Below are 25,033 nucleotides of genomic sequence, written 5' to 3'. Positions count from 1 at the left end.
TCCTTCCGCTCTCCTGGTGTGGTGGTCCCATCGAACATGTCTAGCTTCCTCCGGCTCCCCGAGGTGGTGGTAGTCTTCCACGCAAATGTATGCCGTCGATCAAGACTGCCGATCAATATAAAAGTGTGTACGCATGCGTCTTTCTTCGGGATGACCGCCGTCACCGCTCAAGAGAAATAAAATTTGCTCAGACCTTTTATCTAAATTCTGTGTTACCTTTATTTTGTGTGCTAAACTGCTTTGCTGGTAATCCACCTTCACAGCAGTGTAATGGCGGGTGATTCTTCGTGCTTTTTCTTTTCCTTATGTCACTCCTGTAGGTACAAAACCTTCAATACCTTGCAGTCTTGTGAATAGCAAAAGTGTAGAACGAAGACGTAAAAAGAAATGCTGAGAGCACCCTAGCAGTAGTTGTGTCAATTAAAGCACTGACATTCAAGAAAGAAGTGAGAAAGGTGCTTTGCCTTGACCTTCCGTTTTCGATTTCTTCTCATTGCAGGAGCCCACGGTGTAGGCCGAAGACACATCAAAAACACCCTCATTGCCAGCTACCCGAACAAATATGCATATCCCATTCCACGTGAGTGGCACATCGAACAAAAGTACAGACTGATGGGCTCGCCTGTGTTGCATTACATGATGTGTTGCGCAAACGGGGCATGCAAGATGACGGAGAAGACAAAGGCACATCTTCGTCTTTTCTGTTGTTTTGTGTGCCCCATTTGCACTACACATCATGTAGCACATTGAGCAGCAAAGTTTTATTATGCACAGCATTCCAATGGCCAGTAAGAGCCAGCCTCAGAGTTTTTAAATTGTCAAATTTAGCATAAAGTGACAACTGAAAGAAGCACATTTCTCACATACTTTTGGCATGCTGCCTCACTTCATGGCATCCATTTTGTACAATGTGATGATCATTAGGACTGACAGAAATGTGTTTCTTGTGGTTTCCAACTGAAACAAAAACTCCGTAATGCCTATCTCAGCCACGGTAACAACATTGTTTTCACACAGTTGGAAATTAGATGCACTGACATTAGGCAACGTCATGCCAAATATGTATGTAAAAAATTTGAACGCTGTAGTTGCTACTGTAGTTGTACTGGACTGTCTCTGCTTCTTAGCGACAAGTAACAAAACATTTTCAGAGAGCAAGGTCTGCATAAAATCAGAACAACTGGGGCAACTTTCTAGTATAGAGAGGAGGTTCAATGTGTACTTCACCATGCAATTACCATACTGCACATCTATGTAGACCCGCCGCGTTAGCTCAGTGGCTATGACGTACTGCTAAGCACGAGGTTGTGGGTTAGGTTCCCGGTTGCAGCGGCCACATTCTGGTAGGGGCAGAATGCAAAGACGCTTGTATGCTAGGCTATGGGTGTATGTTACAGAAACCGAAGTGGGGGAAATCTATCCAGAGTCCTGCACTAGGGCATATTTCATAACCCACTGTGCAGTTTTGGTATGTTAAAATTCATTATTTAATTCTTAATTTTTAATTTATATACAGTTAAATCTGGATGTAACGAAATTGACCAATTCCCGAAAAACTTCGTTATAAAGAGGATTTCGTTATATGCAGGTTAGGTACGAAAATTCAAAAAAGAAATGCTTACCGTATTTACTCGATTCTAACGCGCCCTCAATTGTAACGCGCACCCGTTTTCCGTTTTCGTCGAAGCACTCATCCTTGGAATGTCACACCAGGTACCGGATGCATGGACGCATGTCGTTTCGCACAAGCGCGAGGCATCGGAAACGAAGAGCGAGCGTCACGATGGCGTCGTAGCGTCGTATAGTGTTACAGTAGAACCCCGCTGTTATGTTCCCGGGGGCTGCGTTTTCCCGGCTGTTATGTCGTTTTCGGCCGGTCTCGGCGCAGCCCCCATAGAACCCAATGCATTGGTAACCCCGCTGTTGCGTCGCAACTGTGGGACCGTTCTCGCATCATACGTTGCGAACTGCCACCCCCCGGCGGCCCGAGCGGCCATTTTGACTTTTCATGTCGCTTGGCTTGGTGGCTTGATGATGGCATTGGCCGCCCAAAGTGCCGGTGGTGACAACTATGACGTATTTTCGATTTCTGCCAGCAAAAGTGTGGCCCTTGACATCCGTATTTACTATATAAAGATGGTGTCTATGATGCGTTGTGGCCCTAAAATTGGTTTTGGCTCATATATATTCCGTATAAAGTCCAAGGACGATAACGCAGTCACCGCGCGCCGTATGCTGTATGTGCGAGTGAAAATGTGCGAGGGGAGCCGACCACCGTGTCTAAATCTCGCGCGCGCAGGAAAAGCAGGGAGGAAGTGCGCCTTCTTCCATTGCGCTCGAGGCACTGGCGAGGGAGCGAGGGGGGAGGGATAGCAGGGCGGTGTTGTACTGTACTCTGGCATCAACTGCGTACTGCGCGGCGGCGCGCGGTCGCGCGGGCCGTATCTTGAAGGCGATCTGCGTTGGGGCAGAGTCTAGCGGTGTAGGTGCGTCGGCGGCTCGTAGCTTTGTGCGCGCTGTGTGTTCTGGGCGCTCAGTTTGCGTTGAAGCGATGGACAACAGCACGAAGGTCACTTCGCTCACTTCTCCAGCGGTGCTTCCACATGCCACCAGCGTTTGATAGCGCGTCGGCAACATCAACTGGAAAAGGAGAGAGTGCCGGCTTGGCGGGCTAGGCCAGCTGCAGCAAGCGGGAGGATCAGGTTTGAATGAAGGGAGGGGGAAAGGTCACGCCTGCGGCGGCAAGATCACCAGGTCGAGGGATGCAGGCCCGCCTCGCACACGCACGCACGCACACGTGCGCTTGCTTCGCATTCCGTCGCGGCGGAGAAGGTGCTTCCTGTTGCTGCTCGCACAAAAATGACAAAATTTGGGGCGAAATCTCTAGGTTGTCGGAGGGGAAAATTCTCTATATCGAGGGGGTCTCCCGCTGCCACTTTGTTACGTAGAGGTCTCAAATACATGTGCTTCTATGGAGTAACAGCGGGGAATAGAAAAACTTTGTTATATCCAGGAATTTGTTATATGGAGGTTCGTTATAAGCAGGTTTACCTGTATATCTAGATCAGAACACTGCCCAGGCTTCGGCCCAGCCAGGCCCGCAGGCCGAGCTCAGTCTGGGTAAGCAATTGTTGACTCAGGCCTGGACATGCTATTTGCAACTCAGAAAAAAAGCTGAAGAGAGAGAGAAACAACTTTTATTGAAAACGGCAAATGTAAGAGGAGTTTATCTCCCCTCCCTAAGATGGCGGCCAGGAGCCCTTGAGTCCTAGCGGCATCTTCGGCTTGCCTGATGACTTTCAGTTGGTGCTTGCTGTCTGAGCTGAGCAGCGCGGTCTCCCACTGCTCCGTGTTCGTATATGTGAAAAAAGCTGAAGACTATAAAAACTGCAGCCCTATGCAAACTTTAGGTCACTGGTGTCTGTCGGTTTATGGGAAAGTTGAGGCAGGCAGGTCACAACAAAGAAGCTGTACGCTGCACGGATTAGTGTACATTAGCGGCGCTCTTCGGCCATGGAAAAAACGGTACCAGTGATCAACCGCACCCACGGTATGCCCGTTTTTTAATGGGATCAGCATTGTTTGCCTACTTCAGGCACTTTTTATTTATCTTATGCCATGTGACCCATTTGTTGTCTACTAACTTGAGCCACGACATACGTCGTCGGGGTCATGGTAGTTCCATCGTCATCATACAGTCATGATCATGCCATTCTAGTCATGTTATTCTCGTAACGCTGTCGTACCATCATCATTTCAGAAACGTCATCAAATTGTTGTCATACCCTCACCGTCGTACCGTCTTCGCAGTTCCATTGACGTCATTCCATCGTAATCATGCCATCGTCGTCAGTCGTGATTATGTCGCGGTTTTCATGCCATCATCGTCATTGTGTCGACATACAGTCATTGTCATTGGTTTGTTGTCATATTGGGGTCGTGATACTATGGTGGTCGTTCCATCATCATCATTCTGCCATTTTCGTCGTAAAGTCATCACGCCATCGTCGTCATACATTTGTCATCATTCCATTGTCGCCAGGCCACTGTTGTCACGCTGCTGTTGCACCATCGCCATCATTTCAGAAATGGCATCCAATTGCTGTCATACCGCCTTCATTATTCCATCGACATAATTTCTCCTTCATTGCGTTATAATTATGCTATCGTGAATCGTAAATCAATAGTGATTATGCCACCGTCGTCAGGGCATTGTAATTGTGTAGTGGTTATTTATCATCATCACTTCAGAATCATCCCGTCGTCCTCATTGTGCCTTTGTCGTTCTATCGACGTCATTCCTTCTTTGTAATTCCATCGTCATCACTGCATGCGTCATCGGCGTATGGTCCTTGTCCTAACGTCATGTTAACCTTGGCGAGCAAGGATCATAACAAAGAGGGCCAATCACGGCGCCCTTTGTTAATGCCACCGCATTAACTTAGTCAATGGTAATCGAATTAGTTAACGCTAATCGAACTTAGATAGCTATCGAAGTTAATGGTTATCGCATTAACTTCGATAGCCATCTAGAGATGAGTTCGGCCAGAATTCTTTCATCTTTGCGACACTATATAACTCTGGTCAATGTTGTTTCCAGGTTATTAAAACCTCGAATTCCTAGAAGTGATCGTACTCAGGCATGAGACAACCAACCTGACGTTCAATGTAGGTAGCGCTGTGAGTTTGACAGCGGCCCCGCCTATCAACAAATGGAAGTGCATTGGGGTGGTTGGGAGTGGCGGTGACAGGCAAACTTCGAGAGTTGCTAGACATCACAGAGTCGACTCCAAATGACAAAGAATTAGAAAGATAATTGCATTGGAATCACGCTAAGAACATTGGGAACTATTTCATTGATGCAAGATATGCTGCAAGAAAATTCACTAAACTCTCTTCAGGCATCCAAGTGATTTTGACGAAATTTTTTTATTGTCGTGTTGAAGGTGTGTCTCTGAAGGTGCTATCGACAGCAATGTAACTGTCTCCTAGTCATTTGTGCGAACATATCATAGAATTAGTAGTACAACTACAAGCTGCATAGTAGCACAACGAGTAGGAGTTGTATCTGATTTGAAACTCTTTTCTTGCAGACACGACGCGTCCTCCGCGCAAAGGTGAAGAGAACGGGCGCAGCTACTTCTTTGTGTCGCATGAGGAGATGGTGTCGGACATTGAGTCGCACGAGTACCTGGAGTACGGCACCCACGAGGATGCCATGTACGGCACCAAGCTGGACACCATCCGCAAGATCCATGCCCAGGGGAAAGTTGCCATCCTCGACGTCGAGCCACAGGTCGGTGCTATACGAACAGCTACTGGAACTTTCTCGAAGCATTCGGCAACATTCTGTTTTACAGCGATGGTCGTTGTGGGTCCTTCCCTGGCTTGGAATGATTTGATCGCGCCAACTAATATTAACTGCAGGCTCAAGTTCCTGATCCTTTCTAGTGGCCTGAGTCACTACCTTTACTGCCATAACAAGCTGGGAAAAAATTTCTGGTATTGTCTGAGCCCCATAGTGCGCGAAATGTGAAACTACTGAGAAAAAGAGGACATTGTCAGCACGTCTTAAGTGTTGTACACTTCTGTCCTCGGTCAGCCACGTTTTCCTCCTGGGCCCTCCCTCAGACTAAAAAAGTTATAGACCTTTCCAAAATGAGCTCCCTGAGCATCACCATAATGCCCTCTGGACTGTTGTAATTAAGCATGAGTTCCTTGCGAAAGCACTGTAGAAGCTGCAGCATGTGCCTTTGTACCCCTGTGCATGTGCAACAGTCCAGAGAGGAGGTGCTCTCTCTCCTAGATGTAAACGTCTGTAAAAGGCATACAAAAAGGCTTGATTACCCCCAAAGAAGCCTTAGAAGGCAGACAAAATGCAGTAAATTTAAAGTGAGAGGATACTTTCGAGCCATGGAGATAGCACCTGTTGCTGTGAATGTATTGAAGTTGCACACAACTGCCAGTGTCTCTTTTTTCTCCTCTCCATTCATTGGCAAGCTGTCTTTGCCCTTTATCTTGTGGAGAAGACTTTTAGTTGGAAGGGATGATTCAAGAACGTTGCTAATTGAAATTATTATTGCCTTATGGTTGACCCCATCTCTATGCTTACAATAAAATGTGCTACGTTTTTGGACAGGGAGAAACATTATTTCAAACCTTCGTATTTGCCCACTTCTTTTTTTTTCTTTCTCTAGGCACTGAAGATTCTTCGCACTGGGGAATATGCACCATATGTGGTCTTCATAGCAGCACCTTCCTTAACATCTATGCATGACGTAAGTATCCTTTCACCAGGCCACAGCTTTGCTCATGAATAAATTCATAATAGTGATCAGACTGCTCATTTTTAATCCTGTAAGCATTTGACATTGGTCAAGTTTTGTCTTAGTTTCACAGTGAGCTACAGACATTTTCGTTTCAGGGCTGTTTTGTGTCTTTGAAGTGCATTGAATTGATTAATGCCTATACAACAAGAGAAACAGCTTGTTTAGTTTGTGGTTGCCTCTGGCAGGCCTTGCCAAGCTTTATTTGGTTACTGAGAAAAAAATTAAGTAGTCACTGTTAAATACAAATTATGAAACTGAATGCCTGGATTTGAGATCCTTTGTGTGGAATATTGTCACGAGCAATGGCAAAGACAAAGACGTTGTAGTGGGGCTGGGTCAGAAGCTCTCCTGTCGGACTGAAAATCTGCTGAAACCTGTGCGCTCTGTGCAGTCTTGACTAGACAAGTGCTGGCCGTTTACTGTTAAGTAAATACTCCCCGTAACAATATATTCATCCTTTCTATAAATACATGCTATAGTATTACAGTTGTTGACTTACTTTTCAGACCAAGAGGTGAAATGCATAAAAAAAAATGTGAGCAGCCTGTAATAGTCTAGTATCAGCTTTGTGTCAGCTTGGTACCATGCGTTCAGCTTAACCTTGAGCTGAAGTGTCATAATGGTACCTACTTTAATTTCTTGATTACACTTTCTCATTTGCCTACACACAGTCCAACACATGTTGTGGCCGTATGGTGACTGACAAAAGTCATGAGCGATATGACTGCGCTTTGTGGGGGTGCTTCTGTTATTGTTATGCTATAAACAGTAAGTTACTGGCAGCTGCTTTTTGTTGAAAGGCTGTATTTTCTGAAAAAGCGATTGTTACAGGGACAGACAACCGCTCAGGACATAAATTGAAAAAAACCTGCCTATGGAAAGATTGCCAATCGCATTGGCTAAAACGAGCCCTGTTTTTCTCAATAACCCATTTGCTTCCACAGTCAGCGATCTGCAGGCCCCAATGGCTAAGGCCAAAGTCGGAGTGACCGGCGATTCGCCAGCCGCTCAAAGACTGGCTGTTTCAGGCTATTTTTCATAGATAGCAGCACATAGCAGGCAATTTTCTAGTTGTTTTGGTTTTCGCATGCTAGATGGACATATATGTCTACACTTTCAGAACATATATCATCAGCAGGAGTTGTTTATAAAACAATGGAAAGCTTCGCGCTCGTCAGACTCCGCTCTGTTGTTGTAGCTGCTACGATTGACGTGTGACACCCCATGCGGAGAAGATTATCGGAGGACCATGCCTAAACCAACGGAGGATGAATCCCTGATTTGCTATGGTTGTCTCGAGTGGTCCTCAATCTGGCGGGCGCTCCGCAGTGATTACTGGCCCCTTTGTGTGCGTGCGCCCAGGAGGCGAAGAAGCGCACCTTCCACGAACTGTGCACCACAGGAGCCTCGAGTCGCCGCTAGTGCAGGCAAGCCCGTGAAGCGTCGCCTAGGAGAGAGAGGAAGCAGCCGCCAAACCCCCAACTGGACTCAGTACCTGTCACGTGACGTTGACGTGAGCGAAATCCCACCTACGATTTTAGCGGGCCTATTTATGCGGCCCTGCCATGTATTTTCTATTTCATTCTCTTCTTTTCGATCCTTCATCAACAATGAAATAAACTGTGCAAGTTTCGCACTAGAAATCGTCTTGCCCCTGCCTGGTCGCGATGGTCTACCGGACGCCTGCAGCCTGCCGACGCCACACTACCCAGAAGTAACACCGGTCGAGCTGGAAGTAACCGGCGTCGCAACATAGCCAATGTAACCAGAGTACCAGGCTGGAAAAAAAGCATACAGGCTTCCAAGTTGGCTCAATCTTTTCAGCAGATACCGCCGAAGACTGTCAAGCAGAACTATTTGACGCTGTGCTTAGTTTTCGAGGGCCACGTTCAAAAGCCCAAGCGGCATTCTGACTGCAAAAAATGCAAGTGCACTCCGTGTTCCTGCGTGTTTTGAACTTTTTTATGCTCACTTTCTAGTTATTTTACTGCATCTGGCACGGAAGTTTCTTGTAAACAATAAATCAGACATTTTTAAATGCAATGTCTGTAGCAGATTTTAGACTAATTTTTTTACGAGGTGGAACATACTCAACAAAGCAGCACATTGTGCTGCTTTGTTGAGTATGCTTTGTTGCACATCAGGTGCAGCCGAACACCAAACGGGCAAAGGTCAAGGGGTTTATTTCTTATTCTTCAATAAAGTCACGAAAAATGACGTTTGGCGTCCCACGCAGCCACATGAAGATGCATAAGTGACCTATCATGTGACCTTTTATTAGCATACGCGGTTTTTGGTCTTTTTATTAGTATTGAAATGTAGTGCACTTTTTTCTATCATGAGCTTTTTCTAACTTACAATGTGCATATAGGCCTTCGTTGGTAGTGAGTAGAAAAATGGCGCTGCCTCTGCCTTCGTTTTTGATGAGTTGGCTTGACTCGTCTACCAACAGAATAACGATGCCTGGGGCCATCCAGGAATAACGTAGACGTGTACTTGGGGGAAAACTGCGGTACAAATATAAGAAAGGTCTGCACAACACAAACTCAGTGTACCAGCTTTTTATTTTCAAAAGGTCAGAATATAGGTGGTTAACCACAGTTGCACTCACTCCTGTGAAAGCAGAACGGTGGGAGCTTTCACAAATTGTGAGGCAGGCATTCAGCATTGCTCCTACTTCTCAGCGTTGCTGGAGGAGGGACTCTTTTTTTTTTTTTTTTTTTTTTTTTTGAGGCTGCTCAGATCGAAAAGTACTGCTTACAAAATATCCACGTGCTTTTGGAAGTAACCGCTGCTGGTGTAAAACTACTGAGGGTGAGCTTTTCATTGCACCATAAGAAACTGGGTCCTTAAAAATAGTTTGTCAGTCCCTATTAAGTATGGTGGTGGAGGGCGTGATCATAATTTCATATCACATGCTCGCGAAGTTGAACCACAGCAAACATCTGAAATTTTGGGGGGGCGTTTGCTACCACAAGTAGTTGTCTGTGATTGCAACTTGCATCTGCAGTTTAGTGTTGGCTCAGTTCCAGTTGCTTCACTATTAGGCTTAGTTGATAAATGGCAATTGAAAGTTGAAAGCATTGCCATGAGAAATGGGCTACTTTCATCATATATAATTACAACATTCATGACACACATTCGTGACACAAAGCAGGTGAATCATGTGCAAAAAATCAAACAAACTTATCAAAGTGTCCAAATTTTTAATCGCTCTTCTACATCGGGTGACTGGAAAAGTCTAGTTAGTTTCAAGGATGCGGCGGTCATTGTTTTTGTTGCAAATGGGGTCAGTGGGATCACTCAATGATGCTAGCAACAACACATCAGAGAGAGCCAAGGTCATTGAGTGACACACCAGATGTCGATATATTCAGGTCTTTCTTATCAGTTACGGTGAATTGAATTCTGGCATTTTACGTGCCAAAACCACGATTTGAATATAAGGCACGCCATAGTGAGGTACTACTCCTGATTAATTTTGCCATCATCATCATCATCAGCCTATTTTTATGTCCACTGTAGGGCGAAGGCCTCTCCCTGCAATATCCAATGACCCCTGTCTTGCGCTAGCTGATTCCAACTTGCGCCTGTAAATTTCCTAACTTCATCACCCCACCTAGTTTCCTGCCGTCTTCGACTGTGCTTCCCTTCTCTTGGCACCCATTCTGTAAATCTAATAGCCCATCGGATATCCATCCTACGCATTACATGGCCTGCCCAGCTCCATTTTTTTCTCTTAATGTTAATTAGAATATTGGCTATCCCCGCTTGCTCTCTGATCCACGCCGCTCTCTTCCCACTCTTAACGTTAGGCCGAACATTTTTCGTTCCATCGCTCTTTGTGCCGTCCTGAACTTGTGCTCGAGCTTCTTTGTTAACCTCCAAGTTCCTGCCCCATATGTTAGCACCCGTAGAATGCAATGACTGTACACTTTTCTTTTCAACGACAGTGGTAAGCTCCCAGTCAGGATTTGGCAATGCCTGCCGTATGCACTCCAACCCAATTTTATTCTTCTGCAAATTTCCTTCTCATGATCGGGGTCCCCTGTGTGTAATTGACCTAAATAAACATACTCCTTTACAGACTCTAGAGGCTGACTGGCGATCCTGAATTCTTGTTCCCTTGCCAGGCTATTGAACATTATCTTTGTCTTCTGCATATTCATCTTCTGCATATTCATCTTCAACCCAATTCTTACACTTTCTCGATTAAGGTCCTCAATCATTTGTTGTAATTCGTCTCCATTGTTGCTGAATAGGACAATGTCATCTGCAAACCGAAGGTTACTGAGATATTCGCCGTTGATCCTCACTCCTAAGCCTTCCCAGTCTAACAGCTTTACTCACCTACAATGCAGAATGAAGTGAAGAAAAGCAAGAACACACGACAAGTTGTTCCAAAGCAAGCGACAATCTTGTCGTCTGCCTTCCAACTTTAGCGGCCAGCTGATACTTTTTACGTTTCATATAATTGTGCATCCAATAGTAAGTCCTCAAAATTAAACAACATATGTTTTTGTGTAATAATAAAGCTAAAGCAGTTTTTTACGTGCTATTTTAGCAGGAAATGAATGTTTGTGACAGACGGAACGGTGCTAGCCAGGCACGTCTTCAAGGCGTTCTGGCTCTCCAAGAACGATGTTAATCCGAAGTCACGATATACCGGCATTCCCATGGATACCACAGCGCTGCAGCGCCAGTTCTCCCTCTAGGTAATATAGTGAGAAACTCTATGGTTCAGGCAGTCTGCTGCCGTCATCTGAGATAGGCGCGCACATCCGGTTACCGATAGTTTTGCTTTTGTTTCCCTTGGCATTCTACATCTTGATTTGCCACTGGAGTGCCACGTTAATACTTTCCACCTTTTTCGGTACTACTGGCCTTTCAAGAAAAATAAATCCAATCCTACCTGCATTCTAAACACTTAGCGGGCAAGAAGTCGGATCTACAACAATTGCCTATCCTTGCGTAAGGGCCTCATTCGACGTGCTGTAACTACGAATGGAACAAAATTATGCAATATGTTTTTAATGATTATGAAAGCTGATGTGGAGGAGAATAAGTGGGCAAAGTTTAGGTAATATCAAAAATGGTGTTTTTTTTTTATTGTCATCAGAAATTTTCATTATTCGGTGTTTTCTTGAAGTTACACAGGTAATATCTCTTTAATGAAAAGTGATATAAATATAAGCTTTAGCAGTTTGGTAAATAAGTATGCTTAGAACGTAATGCAGAATTCTTGCCGCTCTACCACAAGCCTTTTTTGAGATAAAGACCTGCAAAGTAGACAAACAAACGTTTCCTGGGCCGATTTTGAGGTTTCTTTATAAAAACATCTACACTACCCACAAAAACAAAAAATAACTGAACACATGCAAAAGCATGCGTATAATTATTTAGAGAAATTTTAGCTGCCTAACTTTAATATATATTGTGTAATTCACAGCCAAAGTTGGCCAAAAGAGCAGAGCAGGTAAGCGCGGCACTCCACCTCTTCGTCATTAATGATTCGCGGTGCTTCGAAAAAAGTTTTGGCAGCAAAACCAATTGCGGATCTCTTCTTTTCACTCATCAGGCAACAATATGTAAAATTTTGAACTAAATTTGAAAGGTCGACCGGCCATCCTTTGTTCGATCTTACATGGAATCACCCAGATGCTGCTGGAATGGAGTGCAAATGCACGCAAAGTGCCGCGACTGGCCGCTCGCGGCACTTTGCGTGCATTTGCGGGCTTCTTTCACACTCGAAAAGAACACTTTTATGTAGCACGTATTGAGCACCAGAAAGCTATATCGGTAGTTTTTCATGTTGCTCTACAACTTTCTCATTGACACTTTGATAATTAGGATAATTAAGTTAGATAATCGAGTTAGATAATTAATTGCAATTACCTAATTAAATCTCAGTAACAAAAAAATTACTGGCGGCAACTCCACTATACTGGAAACAATACACACTAGGTTTGCTTCGCGTAACGCTGTTCCTCTTTTTTTAAATCGTGCTGCGTGATAGCTGGGACACCCTGTATATATATATAATATATATATACTTATATCCATTTTATTACTACTAATGTGCAAATAATTTCTCATCATTATGGGGTGATTAAACCTCTCTTATTTTCATTTCAGTAAAAAAATACTTGTTCCTAATTAGTGCTGTCCTCTTCCATTCTCTCTACATCATACCTGTAATTTTACTTTCCGCTAGGGGTTCACTAATACTTGAAGTTTTGTAAATGAATTGAATATTACACACTCTATATAGCGTGTCACCCTCTATCGCTGATTCGTATTCAAAAATTAACTATTCAGTAATCTCATATATTGGAACTAACCAAATATTTCTCGACAAACGAGTCGGGTTACTGTTCTCCGTCTGCTAAACAAAGTATCGCAAAGTATCACAAGTGAAACAAGGACAAAAGTTTTTAAAGCAATGCAGGAACAAAATGGGTAATGCAAGCTGTGTTTTCGGTTTCATGGTGAAAGCCTACATGAAACCCTGTGATCCTTGCTTGTAGTCTGTAATTTACTGTTTCTTGCCCTCTAGTCATGCGTCAATTCTATTTGTTGCGCCCAGGGATGCTTTTGTTTGAACGGGCCCTTTTAAGTGTGTTTCTTTTTAAGCCCTTCAGCAGCTTTCTTTCTTTTTTACAACTTCTGGTCTTTTTTTTTAACAACCACTTATGTAGCGTTCTTGAAAAGCTAGTCATACAGCAGTTTATGAAAAGCCTTTTTGCAACCAGGGGTTGTTGAGAGGTTATTTGTGCAATTCTTTTATTGACAGTTAGCTATCTTAATTGTTAGTTTAGTTGGCTGTCTCTTTAAATGCGAGGCATTTCTTGGCGAACATTTGCCACTTTGACAGTATCTATCTATCTATCTGTCCGTCCGTCCGTCCGTCCGGCCGGCCGGCCGCCTACGTCTTGGTGCTCTCATGGTCGTTTGGTTAACTTGGTAGTTGCCAAAATTGGCGTAGTATGACAAGAGTGTATAATGAACATAAATGATAGGTCAGAGGCTGACTGGCGATACTGAATTCTTCTTCCCTTGCCAGGCTATTGAACATTATCTTCTGCATATAACTCTTCAACCCCACTCTTATACTTTCTCGGTCAAGGTCCTCAATCATTTGCTGTAATTCGGCCCCATTGTTGCTAAATAGGACAATGTCATCTGCAAACCGAAGGTTGCTGAGATATTCGCCGTGAATCCTCACTCCTAAGCCTTCCCGGTCTAATAGCTTGAATACTTCTTCTAAGCATGTAGTGAATAGCATTGGAGAGATTGTGTCTCTTTGCCTGACTCCTTTCTTGATAGGTAACTTTCTACTTTTCTTGTGGAGAACCAAGGTAGCTGTGAAATCAGTAGATATTTGCCAAGATATTCACGTATGCCTCTTGTACTCCTTGATTACGCAATGTCTCTATGACTGCTGGTATCTCTACTGAATCGAATGCCTTTTCATAATCTATGAAAGCCACATAGAGAGATTGATTGTACTTTGCAGATTTCTCTATTACCTGATTGATGACATGGATGTGATCCATCGTAGAATATCCCTTCCTGAAGCCAGCCTGTTCTCTTGGTTGACTGAAGTCAGGTGTTCCCCTGATTCTTTTGGAAATTATCTTGCTGAATATTTTATACAATACTGAAAGCAAGCTATTGGGCCTATAATTCTTCAATTCTTTAACGTCTCCCTTCTTATGGATCAGTATAATGTTGGCATTTTCCGATTTCTCTGGTACACTTCAAGTTGTAAGGCATTGCATCTGCAAGCTTTTTAAGCTATGACCACCAGGGAATCTTTAACGTGCCCCAAATGCACGGAACAGAGACGATTTTGCATTTCGCCCCTATCAAAATGTGGCTGCCGCTGCCGAAATTTTATTGTGCGACCTCATGCTTAGCAATGCAACAACATAGCCACTAAGCCACCGCAGCCGGTGTTGTTCAATGGCTTCTTCATTTGTTCATGTATACATGTATGGCTTGCGCTCTGTTCGTTTCTGTCTTCATTGTGCAAGTGTCTCAATGTTCCTTTACATTTGTAGTTGATTCTTTTTTCTTTTATTCCGTTGTACTTTTTTTTTTTTCATTTCTTGTTATGCAGCTGTACATTTATGCGCATATTGTACCAAGTGTCGTGTCACATACACTACATTGGTCATTAATTTAAGCATATCGATGCTAAATGTTCGTCATATGTATGTGGGTATTTTTATTTCCTTATTTCCTCATGTAATTTCTATCTACTGTTAGACAGTCAAATGTTGTAGAAAAACCGATGAAAAAACTTGCCAGCTTTTCTATCACCCACTGCAGCAGCTTAGCGGCTATGGCGTTGCTCGAGGATGTTTGTGCAATGCCAGACGCGGCAGCAGCATTTCGATAGGGCCGAAATGCAAGAACACTCACGTAATTAGGTTTAGGTGCACATTAAAGAACCCTAGGTGGTCATAATTTATGTGGAGTCCCCCACTACGACGTGCCTCATAATCATATCATGGTTCTGGCGCATAAAGACCCCAAAATTTAATGAATGAGCTAATTTTGCTAATATAATCTAATGAATAAATAAATAAATCAACTGCAGGTTGACGGGAGCCTCGAGCGGCTAGCCAAGGAGAGCGACCTCTTGCGCCAGGCGTACGGCCACTTCTTCGACCTGACAGTGGTGAACAACGACATCGAGGAGACCATTCACACGCTGGAGACCACACTGGAGGCACTGGACAACAGCCCTCAGTGGGTGCCAGTCTCCTGGGTGTACTGACGAGCCGACAAGGGGGGCGCCGACACCCCTCATTGACTATTCCGCTTCCGGTGACGCCATTGCCGCTGCAGCTGTGGCCGCGCCCACATCCACTGGGAATGGCAAATCCAAATCAGCCAGCCGTATGTCATTGTGCCACACTGACGGGGCCTCACTCACTCTGCTCGGCGTCACGAAGACAACAGCTACAGTGGCGCCATCTGTGCCACCATGCTCTGGAAAAGAGCAGAATGCTGCAACTGGGCTGCAGAAATGCAATGCTTTTCCGCATATTTTTCCTGCCTGCTTTTAAAAATTTTTCATTCACTTAGTAATTCGATGCTTTCTCAGAGGGGAGAATGAAACTTAGAAGATACAAGAGGGCCATCTTAGTATTGTCACGTTAAAATGGCAGCTCTGGGATGTTGGCCTTGGTGTTCTATTAAGCTAATTCTCTCGGCATATGAGCTTTCTTTGAGTTAAGGACTTGCATTTTGCTGAACATGCTTCCTTGCTGTCACCAAAATCTCTCTATGGATAAGGCCATTTGAATCACTCTTTCGCAGTGCAGACTGTGACAGCATCGCTCGTGCTTGTTCATTCCACCTAAATGTAAGCTTTATATTACCACACCGGCAATATTACTTACAGTAGAACCTTGTTGAAAGAATCCGGTTTTGTATGATTTCCTGGTGTTTGCATTCACTATTGAGAACTCAAAAAATGACCCAATACAGTTGCACTTCATTTTTACCAATTAATATGTTCCCAGAAAATGTGATCTTTTGCATCAACGTCCAGTACATCACCAAAGTGCTATCGTATGATACATTTCCCGGCTGCTAGATCCCCTGTGAACGAGAAAAAAATGTGAGGCATGCGCTATCGAGAGCAGTACCTAGGCGCTCTCCGTGGCAGCTTCCCCACTGTAATTGCCTGCCAGTGTCGCGTGAAAATGCCGGCACGCGCTCAGTTTCCTTTGCCAATACCAACAAATTTTTTCGTGGATCGTCGCAGGTCGCATTCACGGCTGTTGCCTCCAACCCTATTGCGATAAGCACCTTCACCTATCGATTCCACACTATGTGGCGCAGTGCCATTGGAAGCGTACTGCATGCTTTTAATAGGTGAAACTCAAGCTCGTCGCCGATCCCTAGTGCAGCCGCACGAAGTGAGCTTCATGTTTCACTCTAGTGGCATTTTATTCCAGCGTCGCGCACCAGCTTAGTTTCATTTTGGTTTCCCGTCGCCATCTTAAAACGCTACACAATTGTAAAATGACAAGCCGCGTCTCGGGTCGCTCGGGCCCTGCCAGCCCGATGCGCATCAGCGTCTCATGATGCAATGGTTCACATCATGTGGATGTCAACTACAATTGAGTCTGCCAAATTTTTTAGTGACGTTGGATAGGATGTTTTCCTGGTTAGTATGTTTCCTTGTCGCAGATTTTTCCAAAACGTAAGAACGAGGTTCTACTGTACTGTTGTTATTAGTCCGAGTGTTAGCCAGATCCCCTTCATGAATGCATATTAAGTCATCTGATAACATAAATGCAAGTTTGTTGTTTCAAACCAGGCCACGGCAGTTGCATTTTGTAAAAGCACTAGTACTTAGGTTTAGGTGTGCTTCTTAAAGAACCCGAGGAAGTCAAAATTATTCCGGAGTCCTCCGCAATAGTACCTTTCATTGCCCCACTTTGCTTTGGAATGTAAGAAGTTAGAAGCCATGAATCTTGAATCAGTCACAACTTGTACATTAAAGTTCCTCTGTGACTAAATGGCACGAATGAGCTGCTGCTTACAACAAATATTTTAGCTGCGGAACAAGTAATGGGGGGGTTCTGATCAATAAACCGCAGTTTTACTTGTTCCATGATGATTACTGCATTTTGGTTGTTCCTGTTTCCAGGAATCTAGCCTTTTAGTTTGGGTTTCCTTGTAATGATTTTTGCTTTTGCCTTTAGGAGGCAGCTCACTTCACCCACCGTTGGCAGTAAAGATGCTATAAGCAAAGGTATTTTATGTTAACGTGCAATGAATTTATGTATTTTAGCACCTCGTTGTCTATCACATGCTTCCCAACCAACTCTTTATTTTGTTTTTCATCTCATAGCTATATTGGCATCATTGTTGACATGCGAAATAAGAAAAAAAAAAGATTTATTTTAGAATCTTATGCAATTTTTTGTGTAGATTTGCTTTCAAAATACAAGTATGAAAGGTTTGTGAAGGTTACACTGGCATTTAGTGCTAGTCATTTAAGCTATTTCACTTGACTTAATTTTTAGTACTATTGTTTTCAATAATTTAATGCTCACATATACTTAAGAAAAATACAGCTGCCAGACACTATGTAATGTAGACTTGTGGAGTATTCTATTCATTCCTTTGGCAGGAGGAGGTCAGATTAGTGGGAGGACTAGTGGAGAGAATGAAGGACAAACATCAAATGTTGAATTTCTTGTTTGTACTGGTGTCATGAATTGGGTGTCACTTTTTGAGTACTTGGGCCATTTCCACTGGGAACAGCAGTTATAAGCTATGAAACAGGCCGATTATATTTGTTCATTCAACATGCTTTGGTCCAGCAACTATGCATTAAAAAAAAAGAAGATATCCGAACTTTTGAGTGGCACTGCAACAACAATCTCAGCATCAATCCCTCGCCTCTTGGCACCAATAATAGAACAACTGTTTAGAGAACTTCTCCATGCATAAAAATACTTTAGAAATAGTCAGTGTTCAACTGCCAACTCTCAGTTTTTTGCTTTTCAAATGTTTCATGTTTCCTGTCCATCCTTTTTGCCAAATAGATTTCACAACTTTTTGTAAATCAGTGACAGTAAAACAAAATATGCCATGGAGCGAATCAAATTGCCACTGTAGCTTGAGGGAATTTATGAGCTTCTAAGGACTGTTTTGCTATGCCAATTCAGACATTCCAGAAAGCACTTAACTTTGGAGTCCTCGATCGTACATTCTTCACTTTGCCATGTATGATGAAGCACCACGTGACTGAAGGTCACTTTAACAAACTCTCAGAACAGTGAACAGTGTCACCATCCCCCCACACTGATGGCATGCTCACATACTGACATCTCGCTTGAACAAATTTCTACAACTTCATGAGATCCCTTGAGGTTTGCTGCACTGAAGCTTTTCAGCTTGCATAAAGACTGAAGGTTGACAGGAGATCCATTGATGCATGCTTTGAAAACTCGCACACAATATTGTGAATTAAGCTGCTATAAGCAGAATAGCATGCCAATACAAGTTAATCAGACGCTTTGTGTTGCAGAATGCTAGCCAGTAAGGTATCCTTTTTTTTGTGCGTCTTTTCTTTCTTTCCCCCTCAAGCATCTCAAGTGCTGACTCCATACTATTCTCTATTGCCGAAAACATTTCGCCTCGAGTGATGAGAGTCTCAAAGCATTGCATTTCTGCCGCCTTGGTGTGCACGGAAATAGTTCATCGACAGCGCGCTGCAATACGAAGACCGACTAGGTGCAATGACATCGATTCCCCAAAACCGCGACCACCAGAGTGCCTCCATATGTTTCTATGTGACTAGTGACTTTGCGGACTTCTTTATCAAAACGGGGTTGGAGGGCATGGATGACTGCCTGCTCACCGATCCCGCAATGCCTTGCTTGCTCAGGCCAGAGGGGCATCCCGGCAGTGAACTGGCCAAAGTTTATGGAAATCAAGGAAAGCGGTGCGGCAGTACATTGTACGAACTGTGCACTGCTCCGTGGCATCGCTCATGTACTCTCGTCATTATTTTTGTTGCTTACAAAAAAGGAGTGTGAATGGAATGACCTCTTTTTTCTTCTTTTTCTTTAACAGAGTATGTTTGTTGCTGGTGTTGTCATTATTAGACATGCACGAGCCAGTTTGTCGTTTTAGAAAGTTAGCTCTCACTCAGGAATCATGTCATCCTTTTCGCGCATCATTTATACACTGCGCGAACTGTTGGAAAACATGTTTCGTCTGTTAAAGACTGCTACTGCAACAGCCTGCTTCATCCAAAATGATCAGAGTGGCAAGCTTACCTCACTCCTTGTGCAATATTGTATGAAAGGTCTTCACGAAGAGGGGCTGTTCTGGCACTTGAGAAAGTGACGGGTTTAGTGGGTGGCAAGTCTTTAGCATCAAGATGGAAATCTTAGTTGGATGATTTGGGTTGCTGTATTTTTGTATTGCTGGTACCAGAAGTTATTAAGAAGTACAAAGTGGGGTTGTGGGTTACATCCACCCACTGTATTGGTTTAATGGCTTTGGCATTTTTTGGCCAAGCTCAAGGTTGCGAGTTAAATTCGTAGCTGCCATGGCCACACACCAATGGGGAGACAGTGTGCGTACACTCGTGTACCAAACTTCGAGCATGCGTTAAAGAATCCTAGATGGTTAAAGTTAATCCTGTGCCCTACTCTTACAGCACCACTCATAACTCTGGTGTTGCTTTGGGATGTTAAGTATCATCAGTTAGGGTTTTAGTATCAACCATTAGGGTTTTACCCGTTGTAGAATTGTGTTTGTGGCCGTAGTAACATTTAGCCATGAACATGAGCTTGCGGTAGCACTTTAGGAAGAAGGCAACACACGGGCCATCAACTGCCGGATAGCTGGTTTTACCGTTATCATTTTACGCAGATGTGACAGAACTGCTGGCCTCATCTTCAGAATTCACTCCTTTCCTTTAGTTACCTGGGAACACTGCCAGTTTCTTTTTCCCACTTTGAGTGAAGCAGGCTGATGCAGACAAAAGGAGAGGCGCGTGCTTGCTGTTCCGGTGCGTGAAATCTTAATATTGTCTATAGCATTAGCGTCTTTTTATACAGAACTGTACATTTATGGTGGGCAGCAAAAACTTCTTTTTCGTAGACCTGTCAAAATTCTGCACACGGGCCCAGCGCTGCGTCGGCGAGTGAAGTGCAGTTTCTCTTGTTCCAGACTCGTGTAGGTTTAATGACGCAATGCACTTACCACTGTTGTTTGTTGCGAGGCTGTTGCGTAGGTGTAGTGAAAAAAAAAAAAGAGAGAAGAAGAGATGGTTCACGTGATTCACCTTCTGCTGCTTTAAGGAATCGAAAACGTCACTGCTACATATCAAAAGGTAGCCAACATGCGATGATCTCTTATGACTTCACTGTTGCAGCTGTTGTTTATTGCATTACATTGACGTGGTGGGTCTTCATTAAGATACCTTGTGGAACTTCAAATAGCAGCCTCGTTGGAGTGTATAGTGCATGTTATTGGCTTTTGAGGCACTACAAAGTATCGAGGTGTAGCATAATGTCAGTTTATTTTTTACTATTGCAAGTTGATGAGGCCTTGAAGAGCCTCACTTTATTGTCATAATTAAGCAGCATTTTACTGAATGTTACAGCAGCGTTTTTATCACCTATTCATTTGCATTCTGTAGCTTGCAGCTTGCAGTTTGCTGACATCATAATGTGCAGCTAGCTGATGTTTGCCATTTGTGTTGGGCTTGCTTCGGTTTACATTTTTTATCTACCTGAGCTCTACATAGTGCATTGCATATGTCATGCAATTTCATACCATCACCAGCGTGCTTGCAGAGACATGTATCTTTCACGTTGCAGTTTTATGCAATGACTTTTATCAACAATTGTGTCATATTTGCTTGTTCTTCTCATTCATTGCATTCCTTTTTCTCTTCTTTGCTTGTATGGCAATGCCTGCATGTTCTTACTACAGCCAAGATATTGGTCGATTAACCTTCCAATAATTCCATTACAGAAATTATTTGCGAATAATTATTGAGTAAGACAAGTTCTGCAGGCTTGTCTGAAGGTAGCCTGCATGTTCAAGTAGCTGAGCCTATTGTGCAGAGGGCATTGAGTAAACGCCATTTGCTGGCAGTAAGTCAAGTAAGTTACTGACAAAAATGCTTAGTCACATTATTAAATAACAAAATATTATAGTGCAGTAACAGTGCAGCTGAGCGACTGTAAACAAGCAAAATAAGGTTCTCTACTGCTGGAGTGATTGAATGTGCTTCTTCACCCCAGCCACCATATCCTGTGGCTGTCTGGCATGACTTCACTTGCATAGTGTGGATGTCCTGAGTCAACCATCAGATATGAAAGAAGGAGCTAATTTTTTTTCCCCATTTTCTTTAAGGTTATGCATATAAGTAAACAGAACTAATTAGTGGACTTGTTAACTGGAGCCTTACAGCAATTGACTCTAATCGACATTAAGACTTGGTTATTGCACAAGTATGCTTGCTTTTATTGCGTGTGTCGTGTCCTCGTACGCTGCGTATCATAATCCTGCTGTGTTATAGCAAATGTCATGGGAGTAGGATGAGATTGCATTCTTTCAAAATTACATCTGCAAGGCACTTGAAACTGGACATTTGAAAACCACTTGCAACATACTTGCAGGCAAGTAGCATAACTTGGCCATTGCACATTTTCATTAATCAAGGTCCACGTTTGTTGCTTTCTTCAGCAGCTTTGATATGGTAAAATTTGGCCGTTTTTCCCCCTCTCGTGTGTTATGCCTCTCACAATTTGTGTCTTGACTCCACTCTACCGTCAGCCATGGTGAGATGGCATGCATGGCTGTTAGAATGTTGTTTTCAGCAATCAGGGGCATTATGTGCAAGTGTTGAGGTCCACATCCTGTGATAAGTGTTGGGCCTGTTGTTGCATCAAGAGTGCAGAAGTGTGGTCGTTTTGCCAGAGCACCCACTTTGGAATGTACAGGTGCTCGTGCAAGTCTTGGGAACATGGGAGCCACAAAATAGCTGAATTTCCTTGTGGTCTGGCTATGGTGGGAGTTATGAGAGAAAAAGAGCAGGAGGAATTACGGTGCACTCATTTGTGCAGCCATGGCTTTCTGTATTGCAAAAGTGATAAAGGAAAAAAAAGTTGATAGTGCACTGTTCCATTGCCTTCTCAGACATTTTGTATGTGTTATTGCTAAAAAGCACACAACTTTCATCATATGCTGTGTGCCTGCTCTTAGGAGCATTGCTTAGTCTATTGAAAGAAGAGAGTAATTTAGACTGTCATCTGGGAAACTGGGGCCTCGCATTTATGTGACTGAGTGAAACAGTGAAGGCTTCCATGGTGCACACTGTGCTGCATGCCTAGACTAGGAAAAATATTTCATTTGTAATGGCTTACATGTTCCGGAAACTTTTGCAAGCATCTGCAAACAAGTTACCATGGTACGAACATGTGGGGTCTGGCAGCCTCACATGTGTTTTGTTTTTACCTGCAGGTCACAAAGTAAACTTGATCGCTGCACTTACCATTTGTGCCAAACAAGAGATCCCACTCTGCTAGCACATGAGTGGCTAATCCACATTTTTTTTTTTCAGCTATGCATGCTGTTTACTTCCAGAGTGTTGATGGAGTAGCAGCAAATAGTTGCAATATATGTTGTCACTGGGTGTCAATCAGGTGATTGTGAGAATGCTATTTCTTTAAAAATCAATATTCAAATGAAAATGCCTTTTTCTGGTGTCTGCTTTTTAAAAGGCTTTGAAAATGTTCAGATAGGGAATATTAATTATGGGGATGTCTTTGCACAGAAACACTTTAATGCACGATGTGATATACCTTCATCATTGCATAGCAGAAGGAAAATTAAATTGGGATGACGAACTAAGAAAGCAGGCTGAAACCATCGACTACCAGGACCACAAAGGTGAACGCAAATGTATTTTGCCGGTGTGATGTTGGTAAGTGTGAAAAATGAAATTAGTCGGGACAGTGTAGGCTTTGCAATGTCATTCATAGCACAGACATAGTTTGGCTTACTACTTTGTCCTTGAAGCCATGCTTGCAGCAACACAACAGTGTCCTGTTATTCTTCTACATGGAGGCTTCTGTTCATATATATTTTTAAATTGGGAGCTCTTATTAATCCCAGATGATTCCCCTTTTGTGGCCCGCAAGACAAACATTTCTTTTTTTTTTTTTTTACATGTCAGATGTCTCCTGCATGCTCTGTTAAAATTCTGTTGATCGCCTCAGTGGTTCTTAGTGGTTTTTACCACAGATAGTTATGCCACAATGGTGTGGCTTTGTTGCACTTCTGCCAATGCAGTGTTGTCTGTCTGCATGTTGTGGGAAGGAGACTGAGGGCTGTATTCTGGAAGGGTCACTTTCCTGCGATGCAGTGACTGATCAGACCATACGTTTCCAGTATGTTCTGATCAGTCGTATAACATTACACATGTCCCACTCTGATCACACGATTCAGGTCATAACTTTTCCTATATGGTGTGCTTTTCCTTCTGAATTATTCCCTTTTCTTTGTACTCAATACGTATCGATCAGGTTCCACCAGACATGAAATCGATGCACACGGGGGAGTCTGTTCTCCCACAAATTTCTTTCGTCCCAGTTTCTTCTTCTGGTCGAAGTAGTTGGCAAGCGCCAGGACTGATGTTGCGGAAAGTGGTCATTTCGGAGAACAGCTTTAGCCACTGTTGAATGCTCTCGAAGAAGTTACCTGTTATCAAGATCTCTAGCAGCTTTAATGGGTTGTCAAGGGCTGAGATTCTGCAGCGTATGTAAGCAGGTGTGGGCTTTCATGGTCTTCACATTGTCATGCTAGCTTCTTGCTTCCATTGTTTGCTGGCGGGGACTACTCGAAACTGCTGATTTTATTGCTTGTTTTCTGTACGTACAGGAAGAGAGCGCAGCTTTTATGAAACCTGCTGAGGAAAACTGTTTGGCACTCTCATTCTAGCACGGCTTATTAGAATGTTGGTCGTGCGTTTCACATTACATTCCTCTTTGTGTACTTTGGTGTAATGAATAGTGCTATGACTTCAGCTGAGCATGATTGCTGTGTAGGCTGTGAATCATGCACTGGAATACATTATTTCTTTCTTGTTTTAGCAGATCTGTGTTTCCATGCTTAGGCAAAGGGGCTGTGCAGCATTTTTCTTGAATGTGCTATAGCTGATTAACACTTATTTCTTAACACTTTGGTAGTATACAGGCTTGCTTGTGTTGCTACAATGTTTTTTTTTTTTTTTCATGTAAACATGCAATGATTGTTGAAAGCATGCACATTCCTGCAAAAGGACTTTACTGATTCCCTCTATTTTACTTGAATGAAAAAGAAATACAGAAAAGGGCATGTGCATACTGGTACGAACAATTGATGGTTTACGTGACTAGTCATAATTCATCACTCATTCACAATAAAAGGCAGTGCTCACAAGGACTTCAATAATAATAAAAAAAAAGAATAAATAAAACTGCCTTTTACGTCACATGTGTGATACACTACATACTACATATGACCTAATCTACAGGGTTTACATAGTTTAGAGAATTCATGGGTTATTAAATAAAATAAATACAACTGTGTTTGTTGTGCTTGTGATTCTTTGCATGCTTATGTACACACGTGAAAATGAAATTAAAATTGCAGTGTAAAATGGGCCACATGCATGTAGCACATTAATGCGTCAAACAATACATCGTCATACTATTTTCATGAAACTTGCAATCCCAGATATTGGTCACAATATCTCTTTAGAGCAGAACAGGCTCAAGAAAACATGCTTGCTAATGTGAAAATATGCACACTAATGTATACATTCAAGCATGCATACATGCCAACATTGTCAATTGCATTGTCAATTGCACGTGCAGTGTACATGTGATAAAACAGTCATGCTACAATGACTCGAAATGCTGGTTAATACAAACAGATGTCAAAATTTTGGTTGGCCCTTAATGCTTTCAACATCCCAAGCTACTAAATGAAACTTAAGTTAATTATTTATTCATACGTTTTGGCTTCCTGAGGCAGACATTTGCAGCCATAAAATGTGTGAAAACACTCCAAGGAATGTCTGCATCATCTGGGGCTTATCCTGCTCAAAACAATAACCGTTGACTATCTTGCATGCCTTAATTTCCTTTCTTAAAGGCAGCACG

General features: G+C 43.1%; 1 protein-coding gene across 7 annotated transcripts in view; it reads left to right on the top strand.

Annotated features, from left to right (window-relative positions):
• The window catches only part of LOC119441717 (peripheral plasma membrane protein CASK), a 790,490-nt gene extending 766,033 nt beyond the window's left edge, over window positions 1–24,457 (top strand). For all 7 annotated transcript variants that reach the window (XM_037706319.2, XM_049661551.1, XM_049661552.1 and 4 more), the window contains 4 exons: window positions 500–580; window positions 5,094–5,296; window positions 6,198–6,278; window positions 14,935–24,457. In XM_037706319.2, coding sequence (XP_037562247.2) covers window positions 500–580; window positions 5,094–5,296; window positions 6,198–6,278; window positions 14,935–15,114 — 545 coding nt within the window. In that variant the 3' untranslated portion in view covers window positions 15,115–24,457. The remainder of the gene's footprint in view (window positions 1–499; window positions 581–5,093; window positions 5,297–6,197; window positions 6,279–14,934) is intronic.
• Window positions 24,458–25,033: the final 576 nt, after the last annotated feature.

This window comes from Dermacentor silvarum, chromosome 2 (assembly GCF_013339745.2).
Source record: "Dermacentor silvarum isolate Dsil-2018 chromosome 2, BIME_Dsil_1.4, whole genome shotgun sequence".
Lineage (NCBI taxonomy): Eukaryota > Metazoa > Arthropoda > Arachnida > Ixodida > Ixodidae > Dermacentor > Dermacentor silvarum.
Note: the sequence above shows the minus strand (reverse complement) of the source record. Positions and strands in the feature narration are given on the sequence as shown.